The 27,921-nt window shown below is 51.1% G+C and overlaps 1 protein-coding gene across 13 annotated transcripts in view; it reads left to right on the forward strand.

Annotated features, from left to right (window-relative positions):
* Nucleotides 1-27,921, forward strand: part of MSI2 (musashi RNA binding protein 2) — a 404,970-nt gene that overhangs the window by 252,323 nt on the left and 124,726 nt on the right. For all 13 annotated transcript variants that reach the window (XM_061390051.1, XM_061390056.1, XM_061390045.1 and 10 more), the window contains one exon: nt 9,030-9,078. In XM_061390051.1, coding sequence (XP_061246035.1) covers nt 9,030-9,078 — 49 coding nt within the window. The remainder of the gene's footprint in view (nt 1-9,029; nt 9,079-27,921) is intronic.

Below are 27,921 nucleotides of genomic sequence, written 5' to 3' on the forward strand. Positions count from 1 at the left end.
TGAGCCACCATTTCTTTACCTATATAATGGGTGTGATAATATCTATTTCAGAGCTATTGTGATAATTAAATGAGCTTTGCAAATTGCCTATTAAGCTCCAGTAAATGGTAGCTATTACAGTCATCATTATTTCAGGGGGAAGACATTTCATAGCCTAGACTCTGATATTTACGTGTGGAATCAGAATCCCTGAGCAAGATGTCCTGCCTGCCTTTATGTAAGTAAACTGCGTCTCCAGGATAGACACCCCACACCCTTTAACACCTATGGCAAGTGTCCATTTTATGAATTCACAACTGCTCTCTGATGAACACGGGGGTTTGTTTTAAGTTAAATGGGAAAATGAATTAAAGGATTCATTTAAAGTGAATTAAAACGTAATTAAAAGTAGAAAAAAATAGGGCCAGTAAAAGAGTCTTGCTAATGGGGAAAGAACATTCTGGTTATAGTAGGACTTAGGAGCCTTCCTGAAGAGTTTAGGAAATGTCCTTAATGCCACTGAATTGTTTATCAAAAAAAGTGGTTAAAATGGCAAATGCAATTTCTATTTTATTACCAAAGAAAGAATTGGGGAGAAATTAAGCAGGCTGTCTTGTTGCTTATTTAAGGCATGGGCTTGAGTCAACATAGAGAAACCTTCAGGTGGATGCAAACTAGAATTTTCTGAGTCTTGGAATGAAGGAAGTGCCTAGCCCACTCAGCATCTCGCTGGCTGCAGCCTCCCAGGAGTCAGTGGACCAAGCAGGGGTTTGGGGGCCCAGGGGCTTGTGTGCCTGCCGTCCTGGAGCCTGAGCCACGGCAAGCAGGCCCGGCCGGCACGCACACTCAGACCACCAGCTGCGGAGTCCTGGGCAGGCCTGCCAGGGAGGAAACTGAGGCTCAGAGAGCTTGTAATAATCCCGGCCTTCGGGGACTGTTGTGTGGTCCAAAGCAATAATACAAGTGAAAATATTATTGATGGTGGTGGAAAAAAAATCCAGCAGTTTCTTCAGGTTTCTTAAAGTCCTGTGTTCAGTTTTTGGCCCTTCCAAGCCTCCTTACAGAACGGAACTTTGACTGTCTTGTCCTAAGACCAAGACAAGGTGAGGAGAGCCCCCCAAAAGCCACCTGTGGCACAGGGCCTGCGGATCCAGCAGGGGACAAACAGCCAGCCTTCAGGCAGCTGACGATCCGGGTGATGCCCTCTTTATATTTAGGGCCCATCTCCACCCACATACACTGTGATGAAGGCTCAACTCCACTGTATTTACCTGTTAGGACAGTGGTTCTCAGCCTTGGCTGCACCTGGAATCCCTGGGGGAGCTGTAAACATTCCACTGCTACCCCCTGCCCACCCGGAGGCTGATTTCACTGGTCAGGGTGTGACCCCGGCAACAGGGAATTTTTTTTTTTTTTTAGTTCCTCATGTGATTCTGGTGAGCAGTCAAGGTTGAAAACTACTGAGCTAGATTTCAGCATGAGCTAATGGGATTTTCCTGCCTGCTCCTTTTTCTCCTCTTTTCTTCCTTTTGGGCAGTGATTGAAGATAGACTGTCCTTACTCTTGTCAAGGCTAGAGCATGCTGAGACATTTCCATAAACCAGACACCCTCACCCAGTTCTTAGGCAAAAGTGCAGAGCCATGCCATCCTCTGTGCAGAAATGCTCCCAAGGATCAGGACGCCTTGGTCTCCAGCCTGGATCTGGGCAGGCCTGCCTAGTATATAACACTCACTCCACCCTTATGACTTCAGGGCTTGGAGTTTATAGAGCATCAGCAGACCCGTTAAACCCCTCACACTGTAGTGTCATGGTATCGCATTTATGGGCGTTTATTGAAACGAACGCTTGGAGTGTTTGAGTGGGAGCAGGAAGCAACATGAAAGGCATTTGTTCCGGGGGAGTTTGAAGAGCTTGCGTCTCTTCTCTTCCTTTCCCTCTCCCTCCTTGTGTCTGACCAGATAATTTAAGGATCACTTGAAGTGCCATTTCCTGCTTTGTTCTGGATACGTGTGGTTTGTGGTGTGTGTGTGTATATGCGTGTGCCAGAAGGGGGTGGGACATTTCTCCAGGCATGCTGGCCAGCCACAGCAAACGTTCCACTGCCTGGAACGTCCTCAGGGCGCAGGAGATTTGGAAGGGCCCCTGGTGAATCTGAGCTCCCAGCTGTGGTCCCAGCAGCCTCCGCGGTCCATCTCGGGGTCCTCGGCAGAATCTCTGCAGATGGGTCATCAGTGACCATCCCATGCAGCTTCCTGCCTTCACAGATGAGAAACGTAAGGGCTGAGAAAGGAGGTGCCCTGTCCTCAGTGAGCCTCTGGTGGAGCTGGAATTGGAACCCGGATCCTGCCCGTGCGTTGTGCCACGCCGCCCGCCACGCTCGGCTGTGGCCCGGCTCCTGCTGAGTTATTGACCAGCAGCTCTTTTGTCCTCTCCTGGGACCAAGTTCTCTGCATCCCCAGATCAGCGTCATTCATCTGCTGCGTATTTGTGGAGCCAAACCACAGGCAGAAGCAGCAGGGGTCTGAGGGCACTGCCTGCGGTTCCAACCTTCGGCCAGCCCACCTGACCAGCAGAGCTTTTGACCTCTCTCGCAAGGCGCTGCTTTGATCCGTGGCTTGAAAGGTTTTCTCTTCAGGCAGTGTAGGAGCTGGGTGGGCTAACGTCTCCCTTCTGGATATGGCCAGCATCTTCTGCCTACTTCTGAAATCACCCAGCAAGAACGTCTACTCACAGTAAATCTTTCGGCTCATTATAGAGAAGGTTCGCTCATTCATTAAATGAATTAGGATTAGAGAGGCATCACCCACTGACTTGAGTGCTAATGACTGCAGATTTTCATGGTGCTTATTTGCTGAGGAGCGTGTTGCCAACTTATTTTGGCGTTTCCAGGATCTCGGTCTCCAACCTTGCTGCTGGGGAGAGATGTAGAAGCAGTCCCTTCACACCCGAATACCTGTACTCCTGTGGGAAGGTGGAATCGATGGGTTAATACTTGGGCCATAGTCCACCTTCCTCCTTCCGCCCCTTCCCCTGTCTTTCTTCATTGTCTGATATTACTTGAGACTGCCTGTGTATCTTCTTATAGACCAAAAGCTTTTTGTTTTTTTGAGAGAGAGCAGGGGCCGTGTATGAGTTACCTTTTGCCACAAGAATGCTGTTTAACAGACAAGCACAGAACCTCTGTGGTAGAGATTAGCTGTTTATTCCCCAAGTCTGGAGTTTGCTGGTGGCTCTGCTGGTCTTGGGGAGGGAGTGGCTCTGCTGGTCTTGGCGGGGTTCACGTGCGTGTTTTAGGGTTGCCCAGCTGCCTGCCCATCTAGGCTAGTCTCACCAGGGCCCCTGAGGGCATTTGGCCCTGCTCCACATGTTTCCCATCCTGTCTGAGGCCCACCTGGCCATGTCTGTTTCATGGTGATGGCAGAAAGATGCCAGAGAGGGCAAACTGGAACCCAGAGACCCTTGCAAGGCCAGGCCCCCCACAGGCGTACCATCCTCTCCAGCTCTTTTACTGACCACAGCAAGTCAAGTCCAGATACATAGGATGGGGAGATAGACTCTGCCTCTTTTGAAAGGGGAGCTGTTGATACAGAATTTCAAGATAAAGGGTGTGGGGGTCATTAATGCAATCCGTATACCATGAACCCATATAATTTGCCTCTTACTTGGAACTTAGGCTAATAACTTCGCAACTAGTGCATACCTAATAAATACATGTCACATAAAAGTAAAGTTAATTGATTAGATTTTCAGATCACAGCTGAGCTGACCTAAATGATGTAGCCAATAGCTGGAGTCTGTTAGAAGGGATGTTCCTGTCGTCCGTGTAGAGTCCGAATTTCTCCTGCACTGGGTGCCCGGGACAGCTTGGTTACTACTAGGAAGTCCATCTACTTGTCACCTTTTCCGTCGTGGTTCTGTGCTCGTCATTTTCAGGATCTGGGAGTATAAATGTCCAAGAGACAGGGAACAGAGCGGGGTGACGGTTGCCACGCTGATGTGCCTTGATTGCCTCTGTGAGAGAAATTCAGCTCTTGTATTGAGCCCCGAGTGTATGCGAAAAGGAAGAAGCCACTCTGTCCACTGTCTTTAACTTCTGGTCTTGTTTCTCCTCCCTTAGAGCAGCACATGGAAAGTGGGGTCCACAGGCCAACAGCTGGTGCTTGTTAGAAATGCAAACGCTGCTTCCTGAATCAGACACCCTGGGGCTGAAGCCCAGGGGAGTCTGTGTTTTAACCAGTTCTCTGGGTGATTCTGAAAGGGAGGAGGTTTGAGACGCCCTGCGCAATCCCCATGCCACAGAGACAGTGTGGCTTCCCAGAACTGCCTCTCAGATGGGGCGGGGTGTACATGGGGCACCTCTGAGGAGGTCACAGTGTGGTCTGAGCCTTGCGAGGGTCAAGATTACAGGTCCATGACCCCGTGGTGTCGGACGACAACAGGGGCATCCCCACGCAGCTCCCTTAAGAGTTACTTGCCCTGCTTTGTCATTTGCAAAGATACACCGTCAAGGATGTCAGGGCTGTGTTTTATACCTGCCTGAAGTTATTGGAAGGCAGATCTCAAGGTTGGAACACTTTTCTCCTCCCCAGACAGATCAGGCAGGTGCCAGGACATGGGACAGACACGCTCAGGTTCAGACACCGCCTCCCCTGATCCCCACCCTAGGATCCCACAGGACCACTAGGCCTGTGGGTGCCCGCTTCTGGTATATACAGAGAAATCTGTACGGACCGGTGAGGGCACCATCAACGCAGAACCAACTCTAGTGCTGATCGTGACGAGGAGCATGGGGCCTTTGAAGCTGTATTCCACCAGGGATAGTGGTGTTTTCTCCCTGAAGTCAGAGAAATGCCCGTGTCCACCCTCCTGCCAACTCCCTTGTGTTCTTCCAGCTCCGTGAACGAGGCCTGGCTTCCAGGCTGAACTCTGCACAGGCAGGCAGTCTACCTCTGTGTGTGAGAGCGAGAGGGAGAAGGAGAGACAGACAGACACAGTTACCGGTTTGCTGTCTCTGGGGCTGAATACCAGCTCCCTTGACCGTATCCGTCCCGTCCTTGTGTGATGGAGACTCACACAAGCTGCTTCTGTTTGATTCACATAGAACCGTGAGAAACAGCCCCGTACGTGAGGCCGTGTTTTTCATTCTATTCAGTCTTTGTATATTCAAATTCTTCCAGTTTCAGCTCTTGCTGTTCTGCCAGATTTCTATCGCATTGATGGCTTCTCTGAATTAATAAGTGTTTTGCAATCGCTGAAAAGTTTTCTTCCCCCAAGCATGGGGACTTATTCATATTGATTTTTTTTATTTTTCCCTTTCTCTTTCCTCTCTAGCTACTCCTTAGATGTTCTGTTTTGTAAAGTGTTAATAGAATTTTTCTTGCGCCCCGCCGCTTTATCTGTTCAGGAGGTCTTTGCGAGGCCCATTGTACCCCGCTCTGTAGAGGAAAGAGCTCTGTTCTTCACGACAATGGTTGCCCCCAAAACACATACACAGATCCTCCTCCTCGCTCACCAGGGTGGAGCAGCTGTTAGGAGGGCAGCATCAGAAAACACTGAAGCATAAGAAGGCAAAGAGGGACCCAAGTAAACACTGTGAAAAGGGCGGCGGGCATGGGTGGGGATTGAAAATACTTTTTTTAATTCAAAATATTTATTTCCTAAGGGGATCTGAGTTTCAGTACCCAAACATGGCCAACACAGAAGGGAGACTGTTTTTCTTACCATTAGGCATTTTCAGCTCAAAATGAGGACTTGGCAAACCTCTTAGAAAATATGGTGATGGGTGTGAAAGAGACATCAGGCTTACCTGCATGGTACCCGGCAGGCCTCACCCATCACCCCACCCCCGGCCTGCACCCTAGACAGTGGAGTCCTCGTCAAGGCCCAGGGTCTGGGTCTGCAATGCCATATGTGCAAGTGTGACGGCTCTGTGTGCAAACAAACCAGTTGATCTTCTGGCGGTCTTGCTCAAGGGGTGCATGAGAGGCAGACCGCCATGGTGTGTCTGGTCTCAGCAGGTGTCTGGGGGCTCATCAAGCCTGCCTGGCCGGGGAAAGGTCTGGTGAAGGCACCCCCCGTCCAGACTAGCATCGCCTACTCCCCTCAGCCTGGTGCCTGGGGGAAAGAGGGCAGCTCCCTGCCAGAGGAGCAGTCACCGTGCAGGGCCATCTCTCTCCCAGTCACTGACTGCGGAAATGGGGAGCAGAAGGGGAAGGCCCCGGGAGCCTGTTTGTTCAGGCTCGGTTGCTTAGCAACACAAGGGGGCCCTGACTCCAGAAGGGATTTTGAAGCTAGGCCAGTCCCTCGGAGGTTTGTGTCTGGCTTGCCTACCCCTTCTTCCGTTCTTACCTTGACTTTGCTCTTCCCCCTATTATATTTGATAGCATCTAAGAAAATAGATTTGATTTGTCGGGAGGCACCATTTTAAACCTGGTTTTATTGCTTTGCCCAGTGTCTTCCCCTCCATCGAAGACTGTCGTCTGGGAGGAGTGAGAATGAATAGCCGATGATTCTTTTTCTCAGCTGACTTAGCTCAGGCCCCCAAGCTCATTTGTGAGCCTTTGAGCTCCAGTGAACAGTGCTCTGTCCTCCCCACCACACACACACACACTCCCACCGCACTGAAATTGCTCCAAGCGTGGAGCCTTCTGGCTAACAGTTCTGTCCACCCACAGCCACATGGTTGGATTGTATTTTTTTTCCCATTTATTTGTATTTGGCTGCACTGGGTCTTCCTTGCTGTGCATGGGCTTTCTCCAGTTGCAGCGGAAGGGGCTGCTCTTCCTTTCAATGTGCAGGGCTTCTCCTCTTCCTTTCAATGTGCAGGGCTTCTCCTTGGGCTGGCTTCTCTTGATGTGGAGCATGGGCACCTGGGCTTCAGAAGCTGTGGTGCGAGGGCTTGGCTGCCCTGTGGCATCTTCCCCAGCCGGGCATCAAACCCGTGTCCCCGGCACTGGCAGGCAGATTCCCAACCACTGGACCACCAGGGAAATTCTGGGTTGTATTTTCACTGCCAACCTTGGGCACAAAATGCTCGAGGAGACCAGGCTGTACACCTGGCCAAACTCGGTGCAGCCTGCAAGTGAATGGCTGATGGTTTTAGAACAGCGCCTGCACTCACGATGTGTCTCCTGTGAAGCGAATAAAGGGCTGGATCATAAGTAAAAGGAGTGGACTTCAAAGTCAAATCTGGTTTCATAAGTGATTTCTTTAGGTCTGTGCGGGATGTGAGTGTGGCTGTCTTTGTACCTGTGTCCAGACTTGCTCTTTGTGTAAGAACCCCGGCCATACCAAATCAGAGCCACCCTTAAGGACCGCATTTTAACTTCAGTTCGGTCGCTCAGTCGTGTCTGACTCTTTGTGACCCCATGGACTAAGCACGCCAGGCCTCCCTGTCCATCACCAACTCCCAGAGCTTGCTCAAACTCAAGTCCATCGAGTTGGTGATGCCATCCAACCATCTCATCCTCTGTCGTCCGCTTCTCCTCCTGCCTTCAATCTTCCCCAGCATCAGGGTCTTTCGCAAGGAGTCCGCTCTCATTGGAACTATTTTCACTAACCATCAGGTTACCATTTTCACTTAGTTACCTCTTTACATCCTATCTTCAAATGCAGCCACACTCTCAGAATCTGCGCATTAGGATTTTAATATATGAATTTGGCAGGGGTGGGGGATGGAGACAGTTCAGCCCAGAATAATCAAAATGTTGAAGTTTCATTGTGTATAACTGGAAACATCCTGAAGGATGATTAAGTAAGCTGTAGCATCTCCCTCCATGAAATATGTGACAGTCAAGCTAGTATTCACAAGACCTCACACTCCTTAGGATGACTACTGTTTGTTGTTTTTTTTTTTAGGCAGAAAATAGCAAATATTAACAAGGATGTAGAGAAATTAAAACCTTGTGCACTTTTGTTTGGAATGTAAAGTAGTACAGCCACTGTGTACAGCAGTTCTTCAAAAAAATAAAAGTACAAGGCACTGTATGATCCAGCAGTTTCACTTCTGGGTATGTATCCAAAAGAAGTGAAAGCAGAGACTCGAGATATTTGTACTCCCGTGTTCATAGCAGCATTATTCACCATAGCTAAAATCCACGTGGTCATCGATGGGCAAGTGGATAAGCAGATGTGATCTGTACATCAATGGAAGACGGATGAACCTTGAGGACATTATGCCAAGTGAGATAAGCCAGTCCCAAAAAAGACAAATCCTGTGTAATTCCACTTATGTGAAATACTTAGAGGGGTCCCAGTCTTGGCGACAGAAAGTGGGCAAGTGGCTGCCATAGGCTAAGGGGACGAAAGGGGTCCCCCTTAAAGGGGGTAGAGTTTCAGTTTTACAAGAGGAAAAAAGCTCTGGAGATGAATGGTGGTTTTGCTCCTGCAACTTTATGAATTTATTTGATACCACTAAACTGTACACTTAAAGAGGGTTGCAGTGGCAATTTTTATATTATGAGTATTTTACCACAAAAAAATCTAGGGGAATAAAAGATAGTATTCATGATGTAGTTATCTTGGAAATGTCTGCAATGTTGTAATATTATTTAAGTGAAAAAGAACAAGGGGAAAATTCCATGTGTGATGTGATTTTAAACTATGTTAAAATAGGCATGTGTGCATTTGTGCTACGTTGTGTCTGACTCTTAGCGACCCCATGTCCTGTCCGTGGGATTTTCCAGGTAAGAATACTGGAGTGGGTTGCCGTTTCCTTCTCCAGGAACCTTCCTGACCCAGGGACTGAACTCACATCTCCTGCACTGGTAGGCAGATTTTTTTTTACCACTGAGCCACCAGGGAAGCCATAGGCATAGATTTTTACAAAAATTAGAGGGAAGTATACCAGATGCTAAATGTGGCTGTGCTAGGTTGGAAAGACAGAAAGAAAGTGATTTATTTTCTCTTTTAATATTTGTGTTTTCAAATAGGTTTTAATGAGCAACATGATTTCTATAATGGAGACTGCCCCCCTCCCCTGAACATACAATGTGCCATGTATTTTGTTAAAGTTCCTGAAGCAGACTCTGTTTTGTGTTCGCTCTGCAGGTGGAGGATGCGATGCTGATGTTTGATAAGACGACCAACAGGCACAGAGGTAAGAAGCCCCATGTGAGCAAGCAGCCCCTCCGTCCTCTCCTGGCCTCCAGCCCCACAGACGAAAGACACAGCGACTGTTCCAAAATCAGGCAGTTGGAGGTGACGTCGGTTGTAGGTCTTTGCTAATGGAGGGCCACGACGGTACCTAGAATTGATACCAGACCGTTAAAACACCATCTCCGGTGGGCTTGGGAGCTGTCATTTAATTATACAGTCACACCCAACACGTTCTTGGTCCTTGCTGAACCAGGCTTTAAGCGAACCAAGTGGAAGTTATTCACAGCAATTAGTCAGTTGAGTTCTCAATTTGCTCTGGAGGAGGTGGTTTAGAAGCACACTGTCCATCTAAAGAACAACAACAAAAAAAAGAAAGCAAAAACAAAGAAGCCTCTGCCTAGGTTTATGCAGTGAGTACCTTGTACATATGTCCAAGGTTTATGCAGTGAGTATAAACCTAGAAATGCCCTTTTGTGCCTCTCGGATGTTTGGAAGACGTTTACACTTCCCCATGTTGTCTCCTGTGTTTAGTGTCTTGTCCACGTTTTCGAAAATGGGTTTCACCTTGGGGGTCTAAGAACCCTTGAAATGACATGCAAAGTATTTTATGTTATTCCCGGGAGAGGTTTCTTAGCTTTGAGTGGATTCTCAAAGGGGTGTCCGAGTTCTGCCACCTCACTCCCCCAGCCCCCAAAAAAGGACACATTGAAATGATTGCTGTAAATAGAAAATCGGATGACTCCAGAAAGTCCTTCCCAGAGGAATCAGGGTCAGAAGTTACGGTTCAGTGTTCAGTCCTCCCGTTCTCCAGAAGCTCTTGGTTTCTGGGGTGCGTATTCCCCCGGCGTTCATGGGCAGGGTTTCTGAAACAGGGTGGCAGGAAAGCCATTTTCTCCGGAGAAGGAGCCAGTGAGCTGTGTTTCCTTGCCACTTGGATTGCATTTAGATGTTTCCTGTGTTGTTTACATTCTCGCTGTCACCTGTGATTAGTAGCAGTTACCCAGCATTGACTGCCTGTCTCTCCTGCTCTGAGCAGGAAGGCTGAGTAAAAGGGAGGAAGGAGCAGGATGGGGAGTGGTGCTCGCAGGGCTGGGCAGAGGAGGGGCTGTCTTGAGGGCGCCCAGGAGCCCAGCGACTCGTCCATCCAGCTACAGCATCCTCGAAAGGGAGCGTGGAAAACTGGGCGGAAACTTCGGTATCAGGGGGGTACATGCTGGGGAGGGGCTGGAGGGGAAGGAGGACGGGAGGCAGGGGGAGAGAGACGAGCTTGCAGATGTGAGCAGGACGACGATTGCCCTTGTCTTCTCCAGCGCTCCGGAGTGAGCGCCAAGGAGCGAGAGGAAGGTGGTGCGGGCGGTGGGCAATCCTCGATTACCCTTGATCAGCACATTCCCTGCCTCGGTCCGTGGGGTTTTCCTGGCACTGCTTCCGCGTGCATCTTCTAATTTGGTCTACACAGCAGACCCTGGGGTTGTTGTGACTTTGGGAAAATCCCGTAAATTCTTCATGCCTCAGTTTATTCATCTGTAAGATACAGGTAATGTTAGTGCCTCCTGACAGGATTGTTTGCAGCGTTCGGTGCTGGCAGAGAGGGGACTCACACCCAGGATGGCTGATTTCAGGTTCTGTTATCTGTTGTCTCCACGTGGGGATGGGGTTTGTTGAGAAGGGTGTTTCCAGCCTTTGATTTTCAGGGTGGGCATAGCTCATCTGAGCGAGGCACTGGCGTTTGGTGTTAGAATTCATAATCCTGGGAGACTCCGCAGCAGTTTCTAGGTAGTATTGCTGTTCTTTTTTGAATATCATTGAATAAAGGTGTTTTTGATCTCCTGCTCTGTGTTAGGCCCTGTGTGGGAGAAGATGATGGATCATCTCGTTGAACCGTCTCAGCTGAGCAGGGAAAGAGTTTCACCATCTGAGGGACCCGAGGAGGGGAGGTGACTGTGAGTCTCTGGGCACTCAGCTGATAGCAGGCGGAGCTGGATTCACAGCCAGGGCATCGGGCCCCCGGCCAGCCTGTGGATGAGGCCCCCAGGAAAGCCTCCCCTCTTTCTGACCCAGGGGCTGCCTGCTGTTGGGGAAGCTTCCTCTCCTTCTCCAGGGGCACCGGGTGCAGGGATGGGGTGGCGGCCCCTCTGTGACCAGGTCAGGGAAGGGTTTCTAGTTGTGAGCTGAAGGGAGCTTGTTCTGTGGCCCAGTGCTCAGGGTGGCTCCGGGAACATCGTCGCTCATGCCCCTGGTGAGGCAAGGGCAGGAAGGTGGGCAGAGCCTCTGGCGAGGGCATGGCCTTCCCCATAGCCTCCCGGCCTTCCTCTGATCGGTGCCAGACCCCTTATGTGGTTTGTGGAGTCAGAACAGGGTGTCAAAAACCACTAAGCATCTCAAGATGGCAGCTCAATTCAACCAAGAGTTGAGCCCTGCTGAGCTCGGGGTGTGTGCAGTGGCACAGGAAGCCGGCCTGCACAGTGCAGCCTGGGGCTGGCCTGATGCTGGCTGAGTGGGTAAGAGAAGGCGAGAGGGGCCGCGTGCCTAGAGGTTTCAGCAGAGGGGCCCTGACACTGGCTGCTGGCTGCCCCTGTGCAGACATCTGCCCCCACTGTTCTTCCTGTGTGAGCGGGGGCTTTGGGCTGCCCATGCTTTCCAGCCCCTCCAGCTGAGAAAGAGCTTCCCTTTGGACTGGGGGCCAAAGCTGGGGTAATAACTTCACTGGTTCAGAGCATTAGGGGAGGAAAGAATTTTCTCAGAAATATAAGAACGTATCACAAGAGAAGCTCTAGTCACATACTTGTAGAGCAGGCAGGCCCCACGGCCCTGGCCTGATGGAATGTGCGTTTGGAATCGGGTGATAAGCACGAGAAAATAAAATCCTCCTGCAGCCACCTTGCCCCAACCTTCCCTTCACCTCCTCGGCTTCCTGCTTTCCATTATCTTATCATGAGGAAAGTGCTGCCCTAGCAGAAGTTGAGGACACCTCTCTGGCTGGCGCTGCCACCAGCTTGCCGCTGACAGAGGCGCAGACCATTAACCCCTCCGTGGTGTCAGGGCGCTTGTTCAGCGCTGCCCATCAGCGTCTGACCCAGCTCTGCTAGGCGGTGACGTGTCCTCCGCCCCAGGCGTTTTGAATACCACCTGTGTGAATGTGCCCTTGAACTGTGACCACCGCCGTGCAGGAAAAACTCCAGGGCACGGGGCCTGGCCTTCCGGGAGTCAGGCCGCGCTTGCCATTAGGAGCCAGGGGTTGGGCAGAACTTCCCCTCCTGGCCCCACTGTGGCCGTCATCTCTCTCTCCCCCGCGGGCCCCGTAGGCGCACGGGCGGTCCTCAGTGGCATCTGCACAGCAGTCTGCTCCTCCTGTTCACAGAGGCGCCAGCCTGTGTCTCTTCCCCTTGTACATCCGCACTTGGACCTCAGTGGCACCCTGGGAAAGGATCCAGGGGACAGCGAACAGTGAGCCCTCTAGGGAGGGGAGCCCTCTGGGGAGATGCGTCCTCCATGCTGGAGGCAGGAAGGTCATGCAACATCTGATTTGCACAGAAGCGTGGAGTCTTCCCCCTTTCATCCTTTCTGGGACCGCCTCCCAGCCCCTGTGCACCCCATTGGTTTAGCCAGGGGTGCTTCTCCTAACCTCTCCAAACCCTCCGGCTCCGCCTCTGGAAAATACAGGAGCCAGGACTGATGAGCCCCGGGGCCTGAAGTGTGCTTCTGGCTTTTAGCTTTTAACTGGAAGTGTGGCCCAGATTGTCTCCCTTTCCTGTGTTCACTGGGGAAGGGGGAGCAGTTGTTGCGCGTGTGGGTCCCTGAGGCGGGGCAGGGGGTTCATGGGGGCTGCTCTGCTGACCTGGGATGCCCTGCGGCGTTTGAAGGGAGGGTGGTCCTCCCGCTGCCCCAGTCACACCTGTGTGTTGCTCGGGCGTGGGAGGCAGCTGACCCCAGAAGCAGGTGTCGTCCTGGCCTTGCACTGAGGAAGTCCTGGAGGGGACCAGGAGCAGAGCGCCGTCCAGCAGCATGCCCAGCAGCTGGTGAGGATAGCCTTCATTCCTGAAAGGGGTTCCGGCCTCCCATCAGAGTACGCACCACGGGTTTCTGTTAACCAGGTTGTGTTGGCACTCCCAGTGGAAGTAGCCACATTCTAAGCACCCCTCAACCAAGTGCTTGAACGAAGCTACCCGGAGCCACACACTGGTCCATACAGAGCCTAGACATAAGCCCAGCCTGTCCAACCCTGAGCCAGCACCCTTAACCGCTCTACAAGTGTGTGTGCTAAGTCCCTTCAGTCGGGTCCGACTCTTTGTGACCCTATGGATTATAGCCCGCCAGGCTCCTCTGTCTGAAATTCTCCAGGCAAGAGTACTGGAGTGCCATGCCCTCCTCCTTAAGCACTTGAGCATCTCATTATTATTAGTCCTCCTCCACATCTGTCCTCTTGCTGGACTGCAGTGTTGCTCCATTTTTCAGATGGATAAACCGAGGCGGGTAGAGTTTCAAGAAGTCACATGTCTGGTCCCTGCAGCCGGACGGGGAGCTGAGCTTCTGGGAGAAACTGGGGCCTTCCTTAGCTTCCATCACTTCATTCCATGGCCTTCTCTGGGATTCTTTGTGCCAGAGGGGGAGAGAGAATGGCGGCTTTCCAGTCTTTCCAGAGTCATTTCATTTGCTCTCTAAATGTTCTTAGAGGCGGGCTGAAAAATATTGGGCTGATCATCTAAGGATTTAATCATTGGGGGAAAGTTTGTTGCTATATCCTTGCAAAACTCAGATAAGATCTTGAATTCAGCATCAGGTATTGATTCCAGAGTGGAGCTGGAGGTGAGCGGGGGTGGGGAGGGAGGAACAAGGTACCATCCTTTCTAATTTGCTCTTTGGTGGGTGGTGGGGGGGAGGCTGGTTGAGAGCTGGGGGCAGGAGGGAAGGTGGCACCCCTCAGCGCTTGCTCTCCCATCTCCCCATGTCAGCCCTGTTTGAGACCGTGAACTGGGGATCCTGGGTGCTGAAGAGCATCTCTCAGTCACCTCCTGGGAGGGTAGGGAGACCCCCTTCATTCCAGGGGAGCCTCAGCTCTGCCCCTTGCCCCTGACCTCAGCCTCCACGCCAGGTCCCCCCAAGTCTGGCTCATCAGGGGAGAGCTGGGTGCTTGGAGGCCCGGGGGGAAGTGAACTGGGTGTCTTTGAAGCTTGTCTAAGGGTGGCCTAGGGAGGGTGGTGGGAGGGGGCGGTTTCCAGCCGAGTACAGAAGGGGACATTGCCTGGGGATAGGCCCTCCACACTCGCCATGGCTTCCATCACCCGGCAGGTGTGTTGGCCTCGGAACATTGCCAGACGCAGAGGAACAGGATACACCGAGAAAAGTAAAGGTCCGTGTGATGGATGGCTCCTCTCCCGACTGTTAGCAGTGGCTTATTAAGTGTGATGCTAATGGCCCTGGAGAGGAACAGGCTCTGAGCCAGTCCCCTGCCCCGATCTCAGCCCTCAGCCCATGGCGGTTCTCTGAAGCTCAGGGAGCACATCCCCCGCAGGCTCCCTGCATGAGGGGAGTCCTCCCCCAGGAGAGCTGTGCCCCTTGGGAGCCCCCAGACTGGAAGGGGGCCGTGGTGGGCCCTGTGATTAGGGCAGTGGTTTCCTGCAGGCTCGGGCGTGGGACTGAGCTGGGCTTCAGAAGCCCAGACAGCATCTCTGTCCCCAAAACCAGCTGGCTGAGGTTTAAGGTTTCTGTAATCTGTGTGATCAGCTTATTAAAATGGTGCCTATGAGATATAGCTGGAGCAGTGATAGAAGATAGTGCGTTTCTAAGGAGAATAACCAACCCTTAATGTCCTGACTACCTGCCAGACACTCCCTGTTGAAAATGACCTCTGAAGTCCAGACTGACTCTTTTATGTACACTAAAAATGATTAAAAATCACACTGTAATTGTTTGTTTATTGATGCCTGTTTCCCAAGGGGGAGAGGGCATGTAAAAAGAGTTTCACAGCAGCGTAAATTAAATTAAAAATAAAAAGGTATTGCTTCATTTGTAGGTGTGGGCTCACAGATAATGTGTATGTGTCTTTCCCGAGGAGAGTCTAACATCCTGACTTCATTTACCCGGGAGAGAGGGCTGGGACCCAACAACTTATAAATGTGACTTTGTAGGCTGGAGGGGCTTCCCCGGTGGCTCGGAGGGTCAAGAATCTGCCTGTAACGAGGTCACTTCCACTTGCAGGATGGAGGAGAAAGAAGTGTGCTTGACCAGGAAGATAAGTCCTTCTGGGTGGAAAGGGCTGTGGGTGGGGTAGCAAGCGTGAGGAGGGTTTAGGAATCACAGCAGGTGGGGATGCCTGAGCCCTCTGACACGAGGCCATGCTGCACACCTGTGCCCGAGCTCGGCGTCTAGGGCACGCTAGGGGCTGCCCTGGTTGGTTCAGCGGTAAAGGATCCACTTGCAGTGCAGAAGACGCAGGTTCAATCCCTGGGTTTGGAAGATCCCCTGGAGGAGGGCAGCCCACTGCAGTATTCTTACCTGGAAAATGTCATGGACACAGGAGCCTGGTAGGCTGCAGTCCAGGGGGTCACAAAGAATCAGACACGACTGAAGCAGCTTAACACACATACACACATATGTCACAAAAAGTCAGACACAACTGAAGCGGCTTCACACATACACACCCCACAGACATACACACACAGACATGACTGAAGCAGCTTAACACACACAGGACACACACACATACACACACACACACACATACACATACACACACACACACAAACACACTCCCCGCTAGAGTCCTGCCCTTTGCATTCCCCCACCTCAGAGACCTGCTCTCTCATCCCCGTGCTGGTCTCTGAAGCTGAGAGGTACCCATCACTCTCTAGCCCAGGTCTGAGATGCATTAGGGAGTATATTGGCGACCTGTGAGCCAGTAGCTGGTCGTTACTGGTGTTGATCTGCACCTGAATTGGAAGCCGTCGACAGGAAACTGCTGGTCTGTCACAGGCCACTGACGCCGAGGGTGCTGGTGGGCGGAGCTTTCAGCCTCGCCATAGTGCGGTGAAGTCACCCACCTGCTGGTGGGCTTTTTCGTGCAAGTAGAGAGTTGGATCAGTGTAGCTGATAATCCTCTTCTCTGCCCAGAGTGGACCGGTGTCAGTGTGGGCCACCTGTTGCAGTGGGGTTTTGATAGCCATGGCGTCTATGGGAGAATGTTAGAGTGGACTGGAAGCTCAGTGCAGTTGACTCTGTCACCCCACTTGGACAGAAGAGATTTGGTGGGGGGGGGACGGTGCTGGCAGTGAGGTGTATTTGCTGCTGGTGGGTTCTTGAAGAGGTTCTCTTGCAAAACAGTAATGGGCTGACTTGAAGTTGGGTGGACTTCAGTTAGACGAGGAAAAACTGCCAAGCCCTGCAGCAGGGTGAGCTCTGCACTGGGTTCTGTGGTCCCAGCGAGCTTGTTCTAAGGGCAAGCTCCGCAGCAGGGTAAGCTCTGCACTGGGTTCTGTGGTCCCAGCGAGCTTGTTCCACAGGCAGGCCCTGCAGCGGGGTGAGCTCTGCACTGGGTTCTGTGGTCCCAGCGAGCCTGTTCTAAGGGTAAGCTCCGCAGCGGGGTAAGCTCTGCACTGGGTTCTGTGGTCCCAGCGAGCTTGTTCCACAGGCAGGCCCCGCAGCGGGGTGAGCTCTGCACCGGGTTCTGTGGTCCCAGCGAGCTTGTTCTAAAGCTAGGCTCCCTACAGGGGCGCCCAGCAGAGGATGCACCCCACCTCTTCACTCTCACAGGGCTTTGCCCAGAGGCTGTGGGGCCCAGCCCCCACCCCCGGGACCCCACTGTGGTCCCCTCGAGGCCTGACCTGTCGCCGGACCCCTCTCAGGACCTCCTGCAGAGGAAGGGCCGCTCGAGGGTGAGGGAGGGGAGCAGGGTAAAGAGCTGCGGGCCCTCCCCAGCCAGCTCTCAGAGACCGGCCCCGGAGCTGTCTGCACATTTTATTTTCTTGTTAAATAAACACCATTAGCCTTCCCGAGAAACCGGTGCAAACACGACCTCACAAATAACCAATTAGAAGGGCAGGGTTGAAGGGGACCGTGAATTTGCAAACATGTAGAGGAGGCCATTAAAGATGCCTGTGGCTCCCCCAGCCCTGGCAGCATCGATCTGAGACCTTAATTTTATTTCTGACAGGAAAGCAAGGAGCACGCTTTATTTATTTTTTTATTTTTTTTCCCCGGAGCTAACTGAAGTGCATTCCGGAAGCACCCATTCTGGCACTGTCTCTTGAGATATTCATCAACACGGGAGCTCGGTTCCTGTTCCTGCACTTCCCCAGTGGTCAGGGACCCACACAGAGCCCACAGTGCCTTGGCAACAGGGAGGTGGGGACTGTGCTCCCTGGGTGCCCTGAGGTGTCCCCGCTGGAGGATGAATCTGAAGTCCCTTCCTTAAGAGCCCTGGCCCCAGAGGGTGCTGACCTAGGAGGTCTTCCTGCCTCCCTCCTGGCTGCGGCTCAGGGATGCAGAAGGGAGTGGGCCCAGGGTCTGTCACTTCGTTGACCAAGAAACGGTTTTTTGCTGAGCGAGACAACGAGGCTTTTGTTGGGCCCTGTTCCCAGAGAGGCCCCGCTCCGACTGTCGCGTGGTTTCAGATCTCTGAGGAGAGAGGCGCCCTCAGCTTGGCCACTTGGTTAAAAGCGTCCCTTTTCTTAGCATCCCGGCGCTGCTAGAGGCGGACCCGGGGGACCAGAGCCGGGCGGCCGCCTCCTGCCTGGACTGGAGACGTCCCTGCGTTTGTACAGCTCAGGACTCGAGCTTGTGCTTGGGCCCTGGACTTGGAGGACCTTCCCTGGCCCGCTTGTGTCTGTCTCAGGACACTCTGGAGAGAGCCTGGGTTTAGTGCTGCCTGTACTCGGCTCCTGGAGGAGGGCACAGCAGCCCCCTCCAGGGCTCTTGCCTGGAGAATCCCATGCAGAGGAGCCTGGCGGGCTGCAGTCCACGGGTCGCAGAGAGGCAGATGGCACAGAAACACTGCAGCACGCACATACTCGGCTTCAGCCCCAGCTTCCCGTGGGTGCGGCCCCCTAGGGCTCTGAGCCCCGTTTCTCTCTTGTGGAGTCAACACCCCTGCTCCGTGAGAGTTAATGAGCCCCTTGTGAAGTGCCTAGCAAGAGCGGTCAGTGCCCAGTGAGAGCGGTCAGTGCCCAGCAGCCTTGGTCCTTTCTTTCAGCCTTAAAGAACTGCCGGTTTAACTTCTTTAGACACATTACACTCGTTGAATTTTTAAGACCTGGTGTTTCTCAAAAAAAGTTTTCCCCTCCCCTTCCTACACGAAATATGTGTTTGCCAGTGTGTGGACTATTTCTGAAAAGATAGTCATGAAACTGATAACAAAGAGTGAGGATGGCCTTGTGGCTAAGAGCTCTTGCTCTGGAGTCAGACAGCTGGTGTTTGAATCTGAGGTTTGTGACTTCATAGCTGTGTGACCTTCGGCAAGTTACCTACCCTCTCTGTGACTCAGATTCCTCATTTCTGTAAAACAGGAATGATGACACCGGGTTAGCCTGAGGCTTATATCAGTTCATAAGTGTAAAGGATTTGGAATAATCTCTAGCTATAGAAAGCACCTGAATATGTTTTATGCATAAATACACAGACTCTTAGATGCAGATACACATAAATTAAAAAAAAAAAAAAAAAAACACAGCATTTGCTTCTGGGCAAGAGGATTCAGTGGCCAGAGGTCCAGAGATTCAGGAAAACTTTTCACTTCGTACTCATTTACCTTTTGAATTTTTGTACCCTATGCGTTTATTCGCTAGTCAAATACTAGGGGCCCCTCGGGGCTGTCTCAGCATCATCCTTTACTGAAACAGTTCACCCCAATTTGGGTTATAAAGGTCGTGGTGGGACAGCATGAGAGAATTTTCAGAAGTTGTTCCTCCCGTCTCAGTACTCTGAGAGGAGTGTTGTCATTTCTGCCTCGGCCCTGACACGTGGTGTCAACAGGTTTGAACTTGGTTGTCCTCCCGGGGTTGGTGGAACTTGTGGCGTCTTAGGCCGAATGAGGGGTGGGTCCTGCCTCATCTGAGTTTCCTGTCCTGCCGGGGAGAGGAGGTCTGGGAGCTCCAAACAAGACTTACTGTATGCAGCCGACAAGCCTCTCTGCCTCTGAGTCGCCTCTGTCTTTTTCTTTCCATAAACAGAGTCGGATAGATAGATGAGGACTCTCTTCCTTGTTTCTGCTCTTCCCAGACAACGTGCTATTAATAGGCTAGCCAGACCAGCCCTGGTCTGAAAAGAAGCCCCGGATGCTTGAGTTTATCCCAGACCAGAGGGGAAGAGGTCAGAGCAGGGAGGCCATCGTTCCAGGAAGGGTCTTTTCTTCTTAGTTGAGAAAAAAAAAAAAACTTAAAAGCATCTTGCTAACCCAAGTTATGTAGGGACCTTACACAGTGTGGCAGATACAGAATCTTTTGTGTCTCTGTTGCTTCAAGCTTTAAGAGTCAAAGCAGGTGCCCAGCTCGTGAAACATGAGAGGTGTTTGGGCCACGTGGCAAAGGGGGAGAGCCTCGGTTTCCAATTTCAGTGCCACTGCTCACCAGCTGTGTGACCTTACTAAACTTCTCTCAACCTCAGTTTTCTTATCTGTTAAATGGGGAGTGGTATTAACTTGTGGACTAGTGAGGTTTGAGAGAGAAAGTTTATGCGAAGCATTTGATGTTAGTACTATCTGTAAATATTAGCTTTATTACTGTCATAGTAACTACTAGTATGTTATTACCAATAAGAGTACTGTCCCTATGACTTCTTGAGGAATGAAGGCTAAAGTAGCTTATTGGTGACAATACTGACCCTCTAGGGAGCTGTTGGAAGATGCTGTTAGGTTTTGTTCATATTATGGCTTGAATCGTATCCCCCCAAAGATTTGTGGCAGTCCTGACCTCTAGACCTTATCTGGAAATAGTGTGTGTGCACTCAGTCGTGTCTGACTCTCTGTGACTCCATGGACTTATAGCCCGCCAGGCTCCTCTGCCAATGGGATTCTCCAGGCAAGAATGCTGGAGTGGGTTGCCATGCCCTTCTCCAGGGGATCTTCCTGACCCAGGGATCGAACCTGGGCCTCCTGCATCGCAGGCGGATTCTTTACCTTCTGAGCCCCCAGGGAAGCCTTGGGAGTAAGTGGGTTGAGCCAGACAGGTGTCCTTCTAAGAAGAGGGAAGACATGGAAGGGAGACACGTGGTCGCGTGGCCACGGAGGCAGAGGGGCGTGTGGGGCTGAGAGCCCAGGATCACTACAGCCAAGAGGAAGGCATGGGGCAGATTTTCTTCTAGAACCTTCTAGAAGACATGGTCCTGCCAACACCTGGCTTACAGACTTGCAGCTTCCAGAGCTGTGAGAGAACACACGGCTGTTGTTTTCAGCCCCCAGTTGGTGGCACTTTGTCCAGCATCCCTAGGACATGCACAGCAGGACAAAGCGTTGCTTCCTGTCGGGCACACCCCCTGCTCACCGGCGGCCTGTAATCAGAGCAGGCGGTCACAGCCCCGTCTCCCTGCAGTTTCCTGTCCCCATCACAGTTGCTGCCTCCCCAGAATTATGCGCAAGAGAAATCAAAGACCTTCTGTTATCCTTAACTGAGAACACAGTCTCCACATCCTGCATAGCATGGCTTGCCCAAGTCTAATTTAGCCAGAGACCATGACCTTACAGTGTTAGAGATAACTTTTTGGTTAGAGTGAGAGGCACTCAAAGAACTCTGAGGTTTAATGTTGAACTGGTAGCCTTCAGAGCTCAGTCATTTCTTTATAAGCCAAGGATTTACTGATAGCACCTAGGAGTTGTTGGAGCCCCCAAGTCTAAAAATGCATGCCATACCCAGTAGACTGCTATTTCCATCTGGTTCATTCAACTTGGTTATTTAGGGAAATAAAAATAAGGCCAAAAGAGAGAGAAAGAGAAGGAAATCGAGAGAGCTCATGTACAACACAAACCTTGCCATCTTTACATAGCTGCCCCAACTTCTACCCTGGGGAAAAAAAAAAAGAAGAAGGAAAATAGCAAGACAACACTGAACTTCAAGTCCTGCCAGACAGACTTCTTGATTTCTTTATTTTGTCCCAGAAACCCTTCCAGGCAGGAACATTCGCCAAATTCAATCCTAGAGTGAATTTCTGAGCTAAATTAATGCAGTTGAGGGTCAAAGTGGTAACACCTACAAGGTCTCTGGGCGGAGGACGCCAGTGGGCATAGCAGTAATTAATAGTTTCAGCCCCCGTGTGGTTGTGCGTCTCTTAATCCTTGGGTTTGGTTGGCAAACCCGACAGTCTGTAAAAATATAACTGCCATGGTTTTGCTGTGATCAAAGTTGTGTGCCTTTGAGTGCTCCCTACAAATTTGAGATTTCTTCCTCAACTCAAGTTGCCACCCCAACTTGATAGCAGGAGATAATTGAAAGCGCCTCTTTTCTGAGTGTTTCCAGGACCGGTGCCTGTGTTCCAGCACCCCAGGCGGAGCCAGCGCCTCTGCGCCAGATCCGCAAAGCTGTCAGTGCCGACATCCGATTTATTATCTCGGAGGCTGGGCTGGTTCATGGATGATTCATGACTCCGCTTCCCACTGCTGCTGGAGGTGACATCATCCATCCTGGGCCCAGAATAGATCCAGAGGCAACAGTGGCCCCTGCTTTGTGTCTCTCACCAGCCCCAGGCTCCCTCCCGAATCGCACTCTGCAGCTGCGTGTTCGCTGGGTAGAGCGGTCGTGGGTGGACCCAGAACCCGTTGGAAGTATCTCAGTCGGAGGCTGAAAAGGCGTTTGAGCGCTGTTGGGGCTGCACTGTCAAGTCGAGGAAGGAGCTTGTCCAAAGTTCACCTCTTCCCCTTCAGTTCTTTTAGTTGGCATTTAGATGTCACCCAGAACCCAAGGAGCTCACGACTCCAGCTTTGCTTTCCTCACTTGCGGGCAGGGCCGGTGGGGAAGGTCCAGGTGACATGCGTCATCCCACAGCCCAGCTTGAGAAGCCTGTAAGATGAATGACTGTCTTCTCGGAGGTCTGGACTTCCTCAGCGGTTTTCAGCCCTGGGGGCACATTAGAATCTCCCAGGGAGTTTTTAAAACATCCTGATGTCTAGGGCTTACTCCAGATCAATTAAGGGAGACTCGGGCTTGGAGCTTGGGCCAAGTTTTCACGTTCCCCCCAGCTGAAACTGATGCACATTGGGGCTGGGAAACCCCTGGGTCGCGTGATCTCCCAGGCCCCTTCCAGCTTTGAAACCGTTTAAAAAGGCAGTGCTGTGGACCAGGCCTTTGATCACCCTGAGTCTGAGACGTGTGGGTGCCTGGGCAGTCGGGTGGCACGTGCCCTCGTGTGTAAGCCTGCGATGGGTGGCGGTGGCTTCCAGTGGTTGACGCCGGGAGTGGGAGGTGTGAATGGCTACCACTCCATTGTTCTGGTTGTGAATCCAGTTATCCCCAGGTGATGGGACATGCTGGCTTCCGGCCGCTGATAGGATGAGGCCTGTTCCGGCCGCTGATAGGATGAGGCCTGTTCCGGCCGCTGATAGGATGAGGCCTGTTCCGGCCGCTGATAGGATGAGGCCTGCAGTGCTGGGCTGTCGAGTCTCTCCTTCCTCCCTTTTTCCCTCTCCGGCTTCACCCCAGACTCGTTCCCTGCAACCTCGTGACCTGGGTGCTTCCTTAGCAGGGCCACCCTCACAGGCTGTTCCTTGAGTTGCCAGGAACAGTCTGTCTCACAGTCGACCAACTCCTCAACTTTTAGGCCTGGGGTTAAATGCTCTTTCCCCGGGAAAATCTTCTCAAACAGATGAGGACAGCTCCGGCGGTGTCTGGGTCCCCCGCCCTTCGTTTGGGCGCCTCTCAGTTCGTCACCACTGTGCGATGTGCTTGCTTACTTGGTTCCTCTGTGTCTTCCCCCTCCTCGCCCCGTGCTCGGCAGACATCACTGACACATGAGAGGGCGGCTGGCCAACAGGCAGGCCCTCCTCACCTCCACACTGGTCTCGCTCAGCTGAAGACGGAGAGTTAGCAGTCTCCGCTGCTTTGCTGCGTGCTCCCTCCCGGCCAAGACATGCTCCAGTAAAACGGTGCAGAGCCCTTGGCAGGAGCTTGGCGTAGGAGCGACAGGTGTTTTCTGGGGAGGGCTTTGGGGAATTGAAGAGATGGTTCCGAACACTTTTCAATTTTCCCAGCACCTTAGGAAAGAACAATTACCCGGTGAACTGATGGGAGTTCTTTCTTTCTTAAGAGGGAAAGAAAAAAAATGTCCTTGGTACTGTTGTAGTCGCCCTTGACAGCTGAGCTGGAAGAAAGACTGAAAATACGGGTTCAGTTTAAAAAAAACAAAAACAAAAAAAACAGTCCTACGTGGCTAACCCTGATGCCTGGTGTAAGCTGGTGGGCTGGTGGGAAGGTTCTCTCTGCCCTGAGGTCTGTAGCAGGATTTTAAATGCTCATGTGAAAACTGTGTACTTAACAGATGGATTCCTAAATTCCCTCCCCACTTCCAAAATCACTAGGCTTGGCATCTGAAGTCTTCTTTTAATTAAGTTGATTCATTTGCCCTGGGAAGATTTCCTGATTCAGCTAGTATATTTATGTATAAACTACTCTGGAAACACCTGGCAATTTTTCTGAGTGACAATAAGGAGATGTAGTCTGAAAATTACAGTTTAATTTGCTCCCTCCCCCTTGATGTCTTACCTTAAAAAAAAAAGAAAAAAAAACGGGTAAGATTTACAAAAGCGGCTTTGTATTTGGCCCTTGGTACTAACCCTGTTTTCCAACAGAAATATGTATCAACAATACCTAATAATTTCCCTTTATGTATTTTTAGAGCTCTAGCTTCTAATGGACAATTGAATCATCCCCTGGCAGATGGGAAATCATCTAATTGCATGTTTTTATTTATTGTGAGTGTTCGGTTAGGCTCCAGAAGAGATTGGTGAGCGTATTAAAAAAGTCAGAGTAAACAATGTATTGATGACAATTTTCTGGGATTACCTGCCTTGGGTTGCATCATATCAGTGCACATTTGAATTGGTTGTGGCCCTTGGTTGGTTTAGGCTACCCTGGTGGCTCAGACAGTAAAGAATCTGACTGCAGTACAGGGGACCCAGGTTCGATCCCTGAGTCAGGACAATCCTCTGGAGAAGGAAATGGCAACCCAGTCCAATATTCTTGCCTGGAGAATCCTCATGGACAGAGGAGCCTAGCGGGCTACAGTCCATGGGGTCGCAAGAGTCAGACACGACTGAGCGACTGACACTTTCGTTTGGTTGGTTTTAAAAAAAAAATAGACTGGAATCAAAGATGTTATAAAGGATCAAAATAGAAAAGTAGATACCTGTCTCTGTTTTTTACTTTATTTTCGGTTTGTGGTTCCTTTGTTATAAGACTACAATTAAAATCCCCTGGTAAGATAAAGGCTCGTGTCCTGGCCTTGTATTAACTTTTCCTGGATAGTATAAGCAGCCGCCACAAAGTGGTTTGAATCCTAAGTGGCACCTCGAGGGTCTGTTTAAAAATAAATAAATAATAAGGTTCTTTTTCGAGCTGTGGGGCTTGAGGCACTGCAGGTAGCCCCGCAGATCTTGCCGCTGCAAGGGCGGTAGCAGCTGGGGTCGGGAGGGAGAGGAAGAGCAGCTGCGGCTGGGTTATTAGTCATTCCATGAAGAAATTGATTTGATAAATAATAAAGCAGTGATATTAGCAACACAAGCTTGCAGGTCAGATGACTCCGATGAAAGCCCCCAGTTAAGTGTGCGTAATGGCTTGACAATATAGATGCCTTCTAAAAACATGCTGTTTTAAAATGGAAATTGGACTGTTCGTGCAATTCTTAGCAAATATGCCAAGATCATTACCAGAGGGAGCTTGGAAATCTGAAGGATGATCTTCCTGTTTAATCTGGCCTCTGCCCTCCCCCTTTCAGACGATGCTTAAACTTACTTTGTTTCCCCGTCCTTGCCTTTTCATTTTGTTAACTGTTTTGATTTGTAAAATGCTATGCCTCACAGAACACTCCTTTATGATGATTTACTGTGCTGTTCTTATCTTTCACCTTAAATCCTTGATAAGAGCATTTTAAAAATGAAATTGCTACCTGACACTATTATAAAATCTTGGCTGGCAGCCAGGGGAGAAACAAGAGTGGGGGGGGGGCGGGGGCGGAGGGGGTGGTGCAGGGGGAGAAAAAAGGAGATGAAGTTTAGAGAAAGGAAAGATTTTTAAAGGAACCGTGTACTGTAGTGCTTTTTTTCCTTGAATTTGGTAAGATTTTTTTTTTTTTAACTGGAGCATTAATACACCCTTGGTGATGCCCCTCACCATTGTACATGAATGAACCATGAGTGGGAGGTGGGTAAAGACAAGTGAGGGGTTTGCTGGCCACGGGTAATCTGCAGTGAAGATGAAACTCGTGTGTATCTTTGGCTGTGGGTTGAAACTGGATGGGTGGATGGATGGATGGATGGATGGCATTTAAGCACCTCCATATTTATATCCTGGAACACGTGGTCTGCCTAACTCCAGACATCCCCTCTCCTGTCCCCTCTTCTTGCTACTCTGCTTAAGACAAGTCAAAGCAGATATCCTCTAGTTGCAAAGTTGTGGTGGCTGACTGGCCTAGGTTAAGATTATATACTGCAATGAAAACATTTTGTGTCTCTTTGGCTGCGTTGTGCATCTGGAGGTCTCTGTCTAGTCACAGAAGGCATTGGTGATGAGTTTTTTGGGGTGGCATTCATAAGTAGAGCTGTTGGAACTAGCAGGTCGTTTAAATTCTAATTTAGTGATTGAATGGACTCTTGTCTTTAATTCCTGTAACATGGGGAAGACAGCGATTCTCGTCCCATCATGGAGCTGTTGACCCCTCTCTTTACTGACTGGTGCTTTGAGGACAATGATGGTGAATGAAGAACTTAACATTAGAACAATAGGTTTCCCAAGTACCCTGCTGAGAAGTGGGTAGGTAATGATGAGGATCTTCTGCAGGAATCACAGTGTCCACCGGCTTATCCAACATGGGCGTTATTCTCCGTCTTCCTGGAGTGCCGTGTGTGCAGACCTGCCAGTAACTGTCCTCGATTACTGGGTGGGGAGGAGGCGGCGACAGGGACACGAATCACCCCGTCGGGGCTCCAGCAGCCCAGGTGCAGCCGCGGGACGCTGAGGTCACAGCCGGTGGAGGGCCCCTGAGTGTCGCTGGTGATACTGGAGCCATTGTGCCCAACTGATCACAAGCCTCGTGAAAATATAATCTGCCACCAAAACGACTACTTTTGGAAACTGTCTTGTCTCTTTTGAGTCAAGACTGGAGACAACCAGACAAGGTTGGGTGGTGACGAATAAAGAAACATTACTTTCTGAACACAATCTTCTGTTACCAGTCACTTTTCGACAGACATTCAATCAAAATGCTAATAGCAGTGGCAACCAGGGAATGCGGTTATTGTAATACTAATTGATTGGTTGGAGGGTGGGTTTTGATAAGTGCAGCTGAAGATTTTGGAATATGATTCTCTTTAATTACAGCGACACTAATAAAAATGAACAAATGATTTAATGATGATTTCTTGGGTAATGGCTTGAAGATTTTGATTTTCAAATGTGATATGGTGGGAGTATATCAGAAAAACAGAAAGCCCTTGGTGGGTGGCCTTGCCTTCATCAAACCCAGGCCTAGAGAGAGAGTCAAAGCTAGAGCACTGCCCTCGGAAGGCTGTGTGGAACCTGCAGGGGCGAGAGAGATGCTTATGAGGGATGGTGAGCCGACCGGTAGATTCCAGCTTGGAGTACTGGCGTTTCTGGGGCTGGGGGTCGTGTCGATCTGGTCACGTGTTCCCTGTGGGTTTTCCAGCTTGGAGTACTGGCGTTTCTGGGGCTGGGGGTCGTGTCGATCCGGTCACGTGTTCCCTGTGGGTTTCCTCAGATGGGCCAGGGCAGAGTAGGCCCCGCCGCACCAGCAGAGGCACATCCCGTGCAGACCCTCTTGGGCGTCACACTCTCCTCCTGTGGCCGCTCCACGCCGGGCCCCTTCTGTGTTCCAGGAGCTGTTCTGGTTCTAGCCATACTGCAGGGTCAAGGCGGGCCAAATCCTGGCCCTCCTGAGCTCCTCCTCCTCCTCGAGGAGAAGGGACCTCCCTCATGTGATCTCAGGACTGTCAGTGCTCTGAAGAAGATAAACAGGATTCTGTTGGTGAGGGGCCTGGAGTGCATTTTGGTAGGTGGGGGGTGGAGAACCCAGGGAAAGGCATTCAAGGAGAAGACAGCAGCCAGTGCAGAGGCCCTGACACTGGAACAGATGTGCCTGCTGGAAGGACAAGTGGAAGGCCAGTGGCTGAGAGGGAGGCGAGGGAGCGAGAATGGTGTAAGCCTGGAGCACGGAGGGTCTGTGAGCTGGGCACGGCCTCCAGGAGCCCTCAGAGGGAAGGGAGACGGGCAGAGGCATATGAGGCACGTGATCTGTGTTCTCTGAGAACCTACTGGCCCCCGAGCTGAGGAAGAGATAAAGGGCTGCACGTCCAGAAGCAGGAAGGGCAGCTGGAGTTCACTGCAGGAGTGCAGTGCCCGCCAGTGGCGGCTAGGGCTAGGGCTGGAGCGGGGGAGCAGGGGTATGGAGAGGGGCAGTGGGATTCAGGATATGTTTGGAGAGACAAGACAGCAGATGTAGGTTGTTTTTTTAACACTCATTTATTTTTGGCTGTGTCCCGTCTTAATCACAGTGCCGGGCCCTCCGTTCTGACACGTGGGATCTTCTGTTGCAGCACAGTGGCTTCTCTCTAGCTGTGGGTACAGGCTCCGGACTTGCGGCATGCAGGCTTAGTTTTTCCACAGTATGTGGGATCTTAATTCCCCAACCAGGGATG

Source organism: Bos javanicus, chromosome 19 (assembly GCF_032452875.1).
Source record: "Bos javanicus breed banteng chromosome 19, ARS-OSU_banteng_1.0, whole genome shotgun sequence".
In the NCBI taxonomy this organism is placed as follows: Eukaryota; Metazoa; Chordata; class Mammalia; order Artiodactyla; family Bovidae; genus Bos; species Bos javanicus.